The 12,921-nt window shown below is 55.4% G+C and overlaps 1 protein-coding gene and 1 pseudogene across 2 annotated transcripts; both read right to left on the reverse strand.

Annotated features, from left to right (window-relative positions):
• Positions 1 to 310: 310 nt before the first annotated feature.
• LOC310914958 (protocadherin gamma-B5-like) lies at positions 311 to 3,003 on the reverse strand (annotated as a pseudogene). Its single transcript has one exon. The product of its transcript is annotated as a protocadherin gamma-B5-like (transcript).
• LOC310914959 (protocadherin gamma-A5-like) lies at positions 3,002 to 11,867 on the reverse strand (the record flags this gene model as incomplete). Its single annotated transcript, XM_083871477.1, has 3 exons — positions 3,002 to 3,303; positions 9,327 to 9,330; positions 9,417 to 11,867. The coding sequence occupies 3 exons, from the start codon at positions 11,865 to 11,867 to the stop codon at positions 3,002 to 3,004; spliced, it is 2,757 nt and encodes a 918-aa protein (XP_083727603.1).
• Between the last annotated feature and the right edge of the window lie 1,054 nt (positions 11,868 to 12,921).

The following is a 12,921-nucleotide window of genomic DNA, read 5'->3' on the forward strand; positions in this document are numbered from 1 at the left end:
GTCAATAAGTGAATCTCGTCCTACACGCTAAAAATTTGCCTTCATCATTACAAAAGACAAAAAGTTTCAGACAAAAAGTTTCGACAACGAAAACTCACAAGAGGATGAAAGAAAACCTGCCGTCTCTGCTTGCCTGTTCTAAGTGGAAAATGCAGGAAAGGACAACGTAAATCAGACCACCACCAATGCGGAAAGATTTTACTCTGCATAAGATGAAAGGTAAGAGCGAATCCACCGACCCTAAGTCTCACCAGCAACTGGTAAGTGCCCGTTCACAAAGCCGTCTGCTAAGATACACGGGTTTGGATGCTTATAGACAATCATTGAAACAGAGTCCAGTATGAGCAGTCCCAAATGAGAAATAAAGACCAAGAATAGACTGCTGCGCGCTCTTAGGAGGTAAACGGTAGGAAAGAAAGCATACGGCCTTACAAACCTGCGGTAGGTCAGATTCGACCGGCACCTCTCCCTCGACGGCGCCGCTGTTCGGGCTCGGCTTCTCGCAGGAATCCCCGCCCAGAAGCTCCTCCGCCGACAGGATGGGCACCGCCGGCGGCGGCGGCGGCCAAGCGGCCTCGGGCACGGCGCGGGCCGGCGCCGCCACGCACAGGTTGTAGGAGTAGGGCAAGGTGCCCTCGCAGAAGTCGGCCGGGAAGGCGGCGCCGGCCACCGAGAAGCGCTGCGCGCCCAGGCAGCGCAGCACGGCGGGCGGCCCGGCCCGGCGCAGCCGCGCCAGCACCAAGAGCGCCACGCTCAGCACCAGCAGCGCCGACAGCAGCGCCAGCGCCAGCACCAGGTAGAACTGCAGCTCGGCCGCCGCCGCCGCCGCCTCGCCGCCCGCCGCCCGCTCGCTCAGCTCCGGCAGCGCCTCCTGCAAGCTCTCGGCCAGCACCACGTGCAGCGTGGCCGTGGCCGACAGCGCCGGCTGCCCGTGGTCCTTCACCACGGCCACCACACGCTGCTTGGCCGCGTCCCGCTCGGACACGGCGCGCGCCGTGCGCACCTCGCCGCTGTGCGGCCCCACGCGGAACAGCGCCGGCTCCGACGCCTGCACCAGCTCGTACGACAGCCACGCGTTGCGCCCCGCGTCCGCGTCCACCGCCACCACCTTGGCCACCAGGTACCCGGCCTCGGCCGAACGCGGAACCACCTCGAACGGAGGAGGAGCCCCCGCCGCCTCTCCCGGCGCCGCGGCGGCCCCCGCGCCCGCCGCCGCCGGCCAGAGCACCCGCGGCGCGTTGTCGTTGCGGTCCAGCACGAAGACGCGCACCGTGGCCGTGGAGCTGCGCGCCGGCGAGCCGCCGTCCTGCGCCCGCACCGCCACCGCGAACTCGCGGCACTGCTCGTAGTCCAAGGAGCGCTGCGCGTACAGCGCGCCGCTCCGCGCCTCCACCGACACCGGCGGCGCCGCGCCCGCCGCGCCCGCGCTGCCGCCCGCCAGCCAGTAGCTCACGCGCCCGTTGGCGCCCGCGTCCGCGTCCCGCGCCTGCACGCGCACCACCAGCGCGCCCGCCGCGTTGTTCTCCGCCACGTACGCGCTGTACGCCGCCTCCTCGAACACCGGCGCGTTGTCGTTCACGTCCGACACCTCCAGCACCAGCTCCGTGCTGCTCCGCAGCGCCGGCCTGCCCCGGTCCCGGGCCACCACCGTCACGCGGTGCTCGGACGCCTGCTCGCGGTCCAGCGCGCTCGCCGTCACCACCTTGTACGAGCCGCCCAGCGACGCCACGATCGACAGCGGCGCCTCGCCCAAGAGCTCGCACGACACCTGACCGTTCTCGCCCGAGTCCGGATCGTTCACGTTCAGCAGGGCCACCACGGTGCCCACCGGTGCGTCCTCGGGCACGGGACTCGATACCGACAGCAGCGTGATCTCAGGCGGGTTGTCGTTCACGTCCAGAACCTCAATGTCTACCTTGCAGTGTGACACCAGACCGCCTCCGTCCCTTGCCTCCACCAACAGCGTGTAACCTTTCGTCTCCTCGAAATCAGTGGCTCTTTCAGCGTGATCATTCCAGTCTCCGCTTCCACAATGAATTTCTGAAGCACCTTGGCCGGCGTTTCCCCGAAGCCGTAGGTGATGTCGGCATTGCTGCCGGCATCAGCGTCTGAGGCTGACACGTTCAGCACCGTCGATCCCGGAGGCGCGTCCTCTCGCAGGCTGACGCGGTACCGGTCCTGCGCGAACACGGGTGGGTTGTCATTGGCGTCGGTGACGTTGATCCGGAGCTGGGCGGTGCCAGTTCGGGGCGGGTCGCCGCCGTCCATTGCAGTCAGCACCAGTTGGAGGCTCTGCTCGCTCTCTCGGTCCAGTGAGTGACGCAGCACCAGCTCTGCGAATTTGCTGCCGTCCTGGCTGTCCTTCATTTCCACCGTGAAGTACTTGTTGGTCTCCAACTCATAGCCCTGCAGCGAGTTCCTACCCACGTCTGGGTCCTCGGCCACACCCACGGAAAATCGGGCGCCGGGAGAAGTCAACTCGTTGATCTCCAGCTGAAATTTGTCTCGCCGAAAACGCGGGGTGTTGTCATTTACATCCTCGATGGCCACCTCGACATGGAAAACGTTCAGCGGGTTGTGCACCAGCACCTCGAAGCTGACGGAGCAGGTCGCCGACTCGCCGCACATCTCCTCCCGGTCCAGCCTCTCGTTCACGTACAGGTTCCCGTTCTCCTCATTCACCGTGAAATAGTTCAGCTGCTTCTTGCCGGCAGACGCCACCTGCAGCCTCCGCGCCGGCAGCTCGTCCGCGCTGAGCCCCAGGTCCCGCGCCAGCGGCCCCACCAGCGAGCCTCTGCCCAGCTCCTCGGGGATGGCGTAGCGGACCCGCTCGGCCGCCGCCCGCCACCACACGCACCAAAGCACCGCGCCCAGCAGCGCTCGCCCGCCGCCCGGCCCGCGCCTCTGCCGCCGCCTCACCGCCATTCTCTCTCGCCACAGCTCGCCGCGCTCCTGCCGGGCTCCTGCCGCTGCCCTGCCTCCCTTCCAGCCGCTCTCGCTCTCACACAGCGCACGGGCCGCCGCAGCGCAGCCAGCCCGCTCGGGCCGCCTCGGACGCCGCTGCTCCCCGACAAGCGCCGACAAGCGCCGCCGCTTCCTCTGCTGCTGCCGGTGGTGTCGGGGCCGCTGCCGCCGTGGCCGGCGCCGGGCGAGCGAGCAGCCTGCGGGGGCAGGACGCTGCGGCGGCCGCGGCTCCAGCGCCGCTCGGCGGCGGCCAACAGCGACACCCGGAGGCGCCGCCACGCCACTGCAGCCGCCCGATGGCCGCGCTCAAGGGGGCCTGGCTTTGGGCGGGGCTCGGGGCTTTAACGGGATTTCAAATGCGTTTGTCAAATAGATCCGCTGTTTAATGCTTTCAGCTAATCTGTTTGAGTCGCAATGAATGTAGAGAAGCAAATTTTTATTGCAAAGCAATAAATAAAGGAACTCGGTTTCTCTTAACAATATCAAGGCACAAGTGAGGAAACAGGAAACTCTATATACGTCTACAGACAGGGAAATCCGTAAGAATTCTGTCATGTATCTTCAATTCTGCTTTCTTGCCTTGGGTCGAATTAAATTCAGGTATATTTCCGCCTAAAACAATGTTTTTATCTTTATGCCGAGCATAATATTTCTCTTCTGTTTCTGATTCAGAAAAGTTGCTTCTTTTGCATCTCCAGATTTGAGGATCTCATGATAGAAATGCAAAGCCACCATGACTCTTTTATATACCCAAAGCAATCTCTTGGTTGAACGGATCCTTTAAAATAATTTACTCCACTCATCAGTCAGGGCAGAGTTATCCTTCACTTGACCGGGTTAATGAAAGACCCATGCAACCTGTCCTTGAAGCCTTCCAGTGGTGGCACATCCATAATATATGTCGACAATTATCATACCAGTGTCTCACTATCCTCATCATAAAAAAATGTCGACTCGAAACCTAAAAAATCTCTATAAATCTTTCTTGTATTTATTCTTTAAAAATTGAAAAGACACAATCAATTCTACTCAAAGCTTTCTTTTCTCAGGCTAAAGGATGTGAGATTTGTCAATGCTTCTTCATGGCAGAGATGGTCCTGTTCATTGACAATCTGTGTGATCAAAGAAGTGTAGAGGGAGAGGAGCACCTTCCCATTCTTGCTGGTCATCCTGCATGTTATGCAAGCCTGGTGCAATCTGGGCAGCAAGTGGACATTGCCAGCTCATGCCCTATTTGTCACCCAGCAGTGACCCAAAGCACTTCTCTGTGAGGCTGCTCTCAGTCCACCACTCTCTATTTACACTGGGGATTACCCTGACCCATGTTCAGGACCTTGCACTTGGCCTTCTTAAACTTCATGAAGTTTATACAGGTCTACTCTTCCAAGTTATCCATAAACATTATCCCTCACCTCTCCCTGATCAACTCAGCTTGGTGTCAGCTGCAAATTTGCTGAGGGTGTTCTTGATCCCATTGTCTACAAAGATACTGAATAGCACAGATCTCAGTATAGACATCACACATCACTGATTTCCACTTGGACATGGAATCCAAGAGTCTAAAGCTCCTGGGATGTGACTGTCCACCCTGTTCCTCAGCCATTTAACAGCCTCCAGTTGTGTGCCCAGCATGGTCTGGGTCATTGGGTGGGACACACTCTGTCCACATTCTCACACTGGTTCCTGACCTGTTCATGGAATCCTTGGCTGGGCTGGGTGGCCACTCTGCACTTTGACAACTGCAGCAGAGATGCTTCTGCATTTTGACACTACAGACAAAGTGTTCCTGGGTGAGCAAACCTCTGCTTATTAAACCTTTCCTCTCTACAGCTGTAAACATCACAGGTGTGTGTGGGAACTCCACCTGCCCTTGGGCAGTTGGGAAAAAGGAGATCTTCCACATGAGATCAGACACAATGAGGTTGAGCTCGTGAACTCAGATAAGAGTTACAAATATGTGGAAATGTAAAGACCAGGTACAACAGTATTTTGTAGCCTGCAATTACTGACCAAAAATAATTCTAATTGCATGGCATGTGTTATATATGACATACGAGAAGCAAAGGAAATTTATCATGATGGAATAAAGCACCAAGAGGGTGTAAAGAGGGGAGGTAAATTTATCTGCTCACCAGCATTCTGAGAAGAAAATGAAGGATTCTAAAACACATGAACAATAAACAACCAAGTTAAAACATTATCAGTCATCCAACAGAGAATGGCTCACCTAACTAATGGCTCAGAGGAAATCTCCTGCCCTCTTTTTCACGCACAGTGTTCCACAGAGATACTGCTAAGGTGATATTTACTTCCTTTCACCCCAACAGCAACAGAACTCAAAGGTACCCTCACCTCTCCTGCCTTTCACACCTGCTGTGGCATGAACAAGAGGCACTAATACAGGATGCATGGCTGAATGAACCAAAGCCGACAATTACAAGAAAACCTTCACAAGGAAAGAAAGCAAAAAAAGGAGAAAAAAAAAAATAAATAAAAAAGGAAAGCAAAACATACATCAAAAAAGCAAGACAAGGAAGCAGCAGAAGACCAGGGACAGTTAGAGAAATTCACCAGGAAGTCTTTTGGTCTTCACTGTGGGCATTGGAATTCATCTTCGTGGACACCTGGAAGTCACTGAAGCCTCAAGGTGCAAGTGCAGCCCGAAAGTCTTACACGGGACTCTCTAGGTGGGGTTCATTACCCAAAACAGTCATCAGCTCTCAGCAATTCTCTTAGGTGACCTCCCAAAGAGATTAAATATCTCAGGCCTCTTTATCAACTTCACCCTTCTAAGAAACTACAATACATTCACTTTTTCCTTTTCCTTCATATGCCTCACACACACAAAATTCTGTCCTTGGTGATTCAAATAGGTATTCGCTGCCAAAGCAGAGTCATGATTACAAAAGAAGAAGCACTCACCAGAAATGGGTAAAAAGACCAAGACCTTACAGGAAGCAAAGTCATGGAAGTCTAATTGACACTATGAAGACACATTACATCACTATGTTCCTGGGAGTTACAAATGAATAATGAAATTTTCACACAGAAATTATAAGCCATTCTACACAAGTATCGTAGCCCTACCCACACAGTTTTTCAGAAAACACTTCACTGCAGAAGGACTGGCATTGCCTTTCAGGACAGGGATACCAGGATCAAAGAAAACAGCATAGACCTCAGCAATGGCTTTGGCAGGAGACCTGAAATCAAACCATTTTCCACCCAAAGCCACCCTGACCCATCTGATTTTCTGCATTCAAATCCAGATTCTCCATCTCCTGGCTCTCCATTCACAGCCTTTTTTTTTTTTTTTTTTTTTTTTTTTTTTTTTTTTTGCATCATGGACAACACCCAGATTCTAACCATATATCTAACCACAGGGAATAGAGCATTTCATTCAGTCCCATTTGAGAGAAACACAAACTTAGCTGATGTCCACCTTCAAGTTATGGATGAGAACTGCTCTCCCACCCTGATAATTGTAAGGCATCTTTTAGTATTTCACACAATCACAGAATCATCAAAGTTGGAAGAGATCTTCAAAGTCATCTAGTCCAGACCAGCACCACCACCATCACCCTTGAACAAGATCTCCAAGAGCCACATCCAGAAGCCTCTCAAACACTTCCAGAGATGGTGACTCCACCACCACCTCTAAGCAAGGCATTCTAGTACCTGACCATTCTTTCAGAGAACAATATTCAAATATCTCATCTGAACCTCCCCTGGCACAGCATAGGGCCATTTCCTCCTGGCCTTTCACTTCAGACATGGCAGAAGAGACCAACCCCCCACCTCACCACAACCTCATTCCAAGAGATTATAGAGAGCAATGAGGTCCTCCCTGAGCCTCTTCATTTTGAGACTAAACAACTCCTGTGCTCCTCATCAGCTCCACCAGCTTCTATTTGTTTGCAGGATTCAAGGGCAAAATGAGGTCTCGTTTTAGTCCTTCAAAAGAAACAAACAAACAAATCAAACATAAAATGATTGAGAAACTCTCAGAAGTGCATGAACCATAGATCCCCATTCCAGATCATGTCAGCTGTCATAGGCACACAAAGGAAATTAGTTTGTAAGAAGTAGCCATGCTCACACAGGAGCTCACACCAGACACCACAGATACAGTCATACCTTAGACCCTGAAAACAAAAAGCTTACAACCACAGCTGTGGGCCTCCTCAATAATCCAGGACAAACTGGACCTTTACACATTTCTTTTGGCCACTTCACTCTCCTGCACAGGCCCTGTCTCTGGACAGACGAAACTCTTTCCCCACTCCAAACATCACACTCAAGCAAAGTTAAATCTGCAGACAAATTCTGTTGAAAGAAAAGCTGCACGCACAACTTCTCAGATCCCAAGCATCACAACCAAGATTATTCTGCTCCTCCCAAGACTTTGGAGAAATGTAAAATGCTATAAAGACCATGAGTTGTTGCCAACTCTTGCAAAGACACAGCCCTCAGAGTATCAGCTCAAAGAAAACATCACACATGAGCTCTCTGAAGGCCCTGTGACTTCAGCACTCTTAACACAAAAGAAGGCTGAATCCAAAACTCGGCAATTTGAGTCCAAACCACTCAAGGTCAAAAAGTAAGACTTCTTCAGAGTGATTTTACAGAATACCAGGTATAAATCCTAGGAATCAACAGAACACAGGCCATTTTCCACCAGTACCTCCTCATACAGTGCATGCCAACCCACCCCCTCAAACTCTTCACATATCTCATTATTACCACAGATCTTCAAAACTGGTAGAGAGACTCCACCAAAAGAGAAGCTGCTCAGATGTCTCCTTACCATGGCTAATACTTGACTGTTCACCATGTCCATGCACAAGCAACAGCATTTAGTACAGAGACATGTTAAAGAAACACCGGTGAAAGTTTTCTTAGAGCTGTAAACATGAAAGGCATGTACAGAACAGCAGGCAAATACAACAGACCCGATCTTCCACACACTTGCAGAGAGAAAGAACCATCTTGTGATCATCAAAGAGCAAGGAAGGGAACAAAGAGCTACAGAAAGGAAGAGATCGTGACACACTCTTCTCGATCATGTAACTAAGAGTAGGTAACTAATGCAGGTGTTTACTAAGCACTGAATGCACCAACTGCCCTTCCCAAAGCTCCCACATGACCTTGGTCATGAGCACATCATTAAACTGTTAAGTTTCACAGTTGTCACCACCTGCAAACACACACAAGGAACTTCCCAGGGTATTCCATACAGCCAGAATTACATGTCTTCTTGCCAAATATTTAGGGAAGGAGGACATTGCATTGAATGATACTATGGGTGGGTAAAGAAAAGATAAATGAGGAAAGGCATTCCCTTCTGGCCTTCAACAGATCCTCATCAAATCTCAAATCTCGAATCCCTCATAATGCCCAGGGTGGCTTTCACCCTTCTAATCTACATGCACAAGACATGTAAGGCCCAGTTTCCCAGACCACTTCTTTTCACACCACCAACTTCACACAGACACCTTCACATCTCTGTGTAAAGGAAACTGCATTTCTCTGCTCACTGCTCTTCTGTGCAGAATCCTCAGACTTCTCAAAGGAAAAGAGGAGCCCTGCTCCAGGAGAGCCCGGGTCAGTGAATGTCTCTATAGGGCCAATCACCCTCTCCTTATGTCTAACTTTGCACCTTGAATCTTTCCTCCCCCACCCCTTCCAAGTTTCTTGCCACGACCTGTACTTTACAGCCAAGGCACATCCAGTCCAACTTGACGGAGCTCAGCCTTTAAAGACAGCAAACCAACAAAGCACCTCTGCCATTTCCTCCTCCATATACAACCACCCATCCCTGGGAGCCTTTCAAGAGGATCCTTCACCTTCATATCAGTCACACAGACATCATCAAAACAGCAGCTGTACCCAGCCCATTCTCCTGCAGGATCAGATGAATGGGAAGACATTTCCTACTCACCTCCATTTATACAGAAAGGCTGAGAAGAGTTTTACAAACCATGACCAGCAAAGTTACACTCAGAGCAGTCGAGATTCCAAGGTAGACACTCTCACCCCAATCCAGCACCTGTAGGCCTGGGAAGACACCTGAACCAGCAAAAAACAAAAACCTCAACGTGCTACTTATGCAACCCATCCATTCAGAACAGCCAATACTGGAAGGATCAAGGGTATTACACATGCCATGGCACAAAAACAGCTTGGTACCCGAAGAAAACACAAACACTCATACAATCCTCTAGTCACCATCAGCCGCACTACATCTACTTCCCCAAGGACCCGGAAAACAGAGCACGGACCCTTCCTCTACCTCCCTGCAGCAAGAGGCACCAGAAACAAACACGACAATGAAGGAAGCCCTGCTAACCTTGTCAGCAAACCGGCCTACACAGGAAAGTGAACACAGAGGGCAACAACAGGAGAGCAGAAATGGAAAGCGCCGCGGAGGCCATGCCACCCGAGGAACTCACCGAGGGAGCGGAGGGATCCGTGGGGAGGGCGGCGGCCACATCCTCGTCCCCGAGCAGCGGCGCGGGCTCGTCGGGCAGCGGCCGGGCCGGGAGGGTGTCGCAGCAGGTGGCGGCCGAGAAGCGCAGCTGGCTCTTGCGCGAGTCGGCCGTGAGCGACACGTCGTGCGAGTAGGACTGCAGGAAGGCGCGCACGCCGTCGATGCCCACGAAGTGCGAGACGGGCACGCCGCGCAAGGCGCCGCCGTCGGGCGGCAGCAGGTGCCGGCGGCGCCAGCGGCGCAGGCGCAGCGCCAGCAGCAGCAGCAGGAAGGCCACGAAGAGGCACGACACGGCGGCCACGGCCAGCACCAGCCAGCGCGTCAGGCCGCCCGCCGCCTCGCCCGGCGCCGCCGCCGCCTCGGCCGCGCTGCCCAGCTCGGCCAGCAGCTCGGCCACGCTCTCGGCCAGCACCACGCTCAGCGTGGCCGTGGCCGACAGCGCCGGCCGCCCGTGGTCCTTCACCACCACCACCAGGCTCTGGCGCGCCGCGTCGCGGGCCAGCGGCGAGCGCGCCGTGCGCACCTCGCCGCTGTGCAGCCCCACGCGGAACAGCCCCGGCTCCGTGGCCTTGGCCAGCTCGTACGACAGCCACGCGTTCTGGCCCGCGTCCGCGTCCACCGCCACCACCTTGGCCACCAGCGCGCCGGGCTCCGACCAGCGCGGCGCCAGCTCCACGCCCGACCGCGCCCCGCCCGCGCCCGCCGCTCCGCCCGCCGGCGGGTACAGCACCTGCGGCGCGTTGTCGTTCTCGTCCACGATCTGCAGCCGCACCGACACGTTGCTGCTCAGCGCCGGCGCGCCGCCGTCCTCCGCACGCACCCACAGCTCCAGCTCGCGCACCTGCTCGTAGTCCAAGGAGCGCAGCGCGTACAGCGCGCCCGTCTCCGCCTGCACCGACACGTACGACGACAGCGGCGCGCCCCGCACCCGCCCCTCCGACAGCCGGTACCGCACGCGCGCGTTCTGCCCCCAGTCCGCGTCCGTGGCGCGCACCGTCAGCACCAGCGCGCCCGCCGCGTTGTTCTCCGACAGCCGCGCGCTGTAGCGCTCCTCCGAGAACACCGGCGCGTTGTCGTTCACGTCCAGCACCCGCAGCGCCAGCACCGCGCTGCTCTGCAGAGCCGGCGACCCGCCGTCGGCCGCCCGCACCGTCACGTTGTACTCCGACACCTGCTCTCGGTCCAGCTCGCTCGCTGTCACCACACGATAGTAATCGTCATAGGACTGTTCCAGCCGGAACGGGACGTCCCCGTCGAGCGAGCAGCGCACCTCGCCGTTCGCTCCCGAGTCCCGATCATGCACGTGCAGCAGGGCTACAACAGTGCCAGACGGGGCGTCCTCAGAAATCTCACTTAATGCCGACCTCACCGAAATCACTGGTGGGTTATCGTTTCTGTCTGAGACGGTGATCGCGACTTTGGCACTGTCGAAAAGGCCGCCACCGTCCCGTGCCTGCACCTCTAGTATGTAAGAATCGCCTTCCTCGAAGTCCAGACTCTGCAAGAGAGTGATTGCACCCGTCTCTGAGTCCAGATGAAATATCTTCGAGGCTTTTCCTGTTATTTTCTTTAACGTGTATTTCACTTTCCCATTCAGCCCCTCGTCGGTGTCCGTGGCCGTGACGGTGACGAGCACGGAGCCCACGGGCACGTCCTCGGGCACACGCACCGTGTACTCCGCCTGGCTGAACACGGGCGCGTTGTCGTTCGCGTCCAGCACCGTCACTCGGATCCGAGCCGTGCCCGTCCGCGCCGGATCGCCGCCGTCACTCGCCCTCAGCACCAGCTCGTGAAACGCCGCCTCCTCCCGGTCCAGCGCCTTCGCCAGCACCAGCTCGGGACGCTGATCGCCGCCGGGGCCCGTCTGCACGGCCAGCGAGAAGTGCTCGTCGCCGCTCAGCTCGTAGCTCTGCAGGGAATTCCGGCCCGAGTCTGGATCGTGAGCGTCTGGCAGAGGAAACCGGGACCCCGGGGCTGTTGTCTCGCTTACTTCCTCTTCCATCTCAACTTCCTTGAAGCTGGGAGCGTTGTCATTAATGTCCGTGATTTCTACTTCGATTCCGTAGACTTTCATTTCCCCCTCCACTATCAGCTCACAGCGCAGCACGCATTGCTGCACACGCTCGCACAGCTGCTCCCTGTCGATCCTCTCCGCCGTCACTAAATGGCCCGTCTTCTCATGTAATGCAAAATACTGCGTCTTACCCTTGGAGACAACACGGATGCCCCGGTCTCGAAACTCCGGCAGGTGCAGTCCCAGGTCCTTGGCCACGTCGCCCACGAAGGAGCCCTTGGGCATCTCCTCGGGCACCGAGTAGCGCAGCTGCCCCCACGCCGCCTCCCACGCCGCCAGCAGGACGGCCCAGAGCAGAGCTCGCTGCCGCCGGCCCCAGCGCCTCCCCGCCGCGCACATCTCCGCCGCGGCACCGCTCCACGGCCGGCTCTTCTCCGCCTCCGAATACCGATCTTCCTCCTTCTTCAACTCAGGCCCCGGCTCAGCGCTCCCGCCTTCTGCCGCCGCTGTTTCTGTCTCGTTGTAGCGCGGGTCCGCGCCGCGGGGACTCTCGCAGACCGCCCGCCCGCCGCCGAGCCTGACAGGGAACAACCGAGCGAGCCGATCCGCAGCGGGCGGGGCTGCCGGGAGCGCTCCGAGCTTCCTCTCGCTCCTCTCGGTCAACAGCGGCGCCCGCAGCCTCCTCCCGGCACTGCAGGCACCCAGCGCTGCCCAGCGCTCCCCGCCCGGCCTCGCCCACGGGCATCTTTCCCACCGGCCAAAGTCCTTACGGAGATGCACTGTCCAGTGCAGCGGGACTAATGCTGTCATTTTTCCAGGCGCTTTCCAGCAAAGCTTGGATTCGCACAAAGCTGAACTTCCATTAGGGAAGCACTCTTATGCTCCCTCTGGAGTTCAGCAGCAAACCAGCATTAACAATCAGAGTATTACTCAGCAGCCACCCAAGTCCCAGTTCTTCGCTTCGAGATAAGATGGATCAGGAAGGAAACCATTCATTCACTTTTCCTGAGACCATCATGTAAAAATAGTAGATCTTACTTTATCGATTAAAAATCCATTTGTTACTTCAGTCATTCCTACCACTTCAGACAACCCAAGCTTTGTAGACAAAATTTTCCCACTGCACTTGAACGCGCGTGATGCCACCCAAAAAACACCTACCACTACATGTAAATAATTCGGGACACACAACTGAATGAAAAACTCTCCCCTACACGTCTAACAACTAATTAGGCAGGCAATGACTTGGACCAGGGTTATTTCATTTGTTGATCGAAACCTGCAATTTACACAGCTACCTTCCCTCAAAAGAATGCGGGCACATGGAAGAGTGCAGAATTCATTATGAAGGAATGACCTATCATTTCCCTATTCAGTGACCAACATGTATTTCTCCCTTTGGAGCGCAACGCCAAAAGAGAAGTAAATAAAGACCTGTTTTCTACAGCTGTCC

This window comes from Zosterops lateralis (assembly GCF_965231275.1).
Source record: "Zosterops lateralis genome assembly, chromosome: 14".
NCBI classification, from domain to species: Eukaryota; Metazoa; Chordata; class Aves; order Passeriformes; family Zosteropidae; genus Zosterops; species Zosterops lateralis.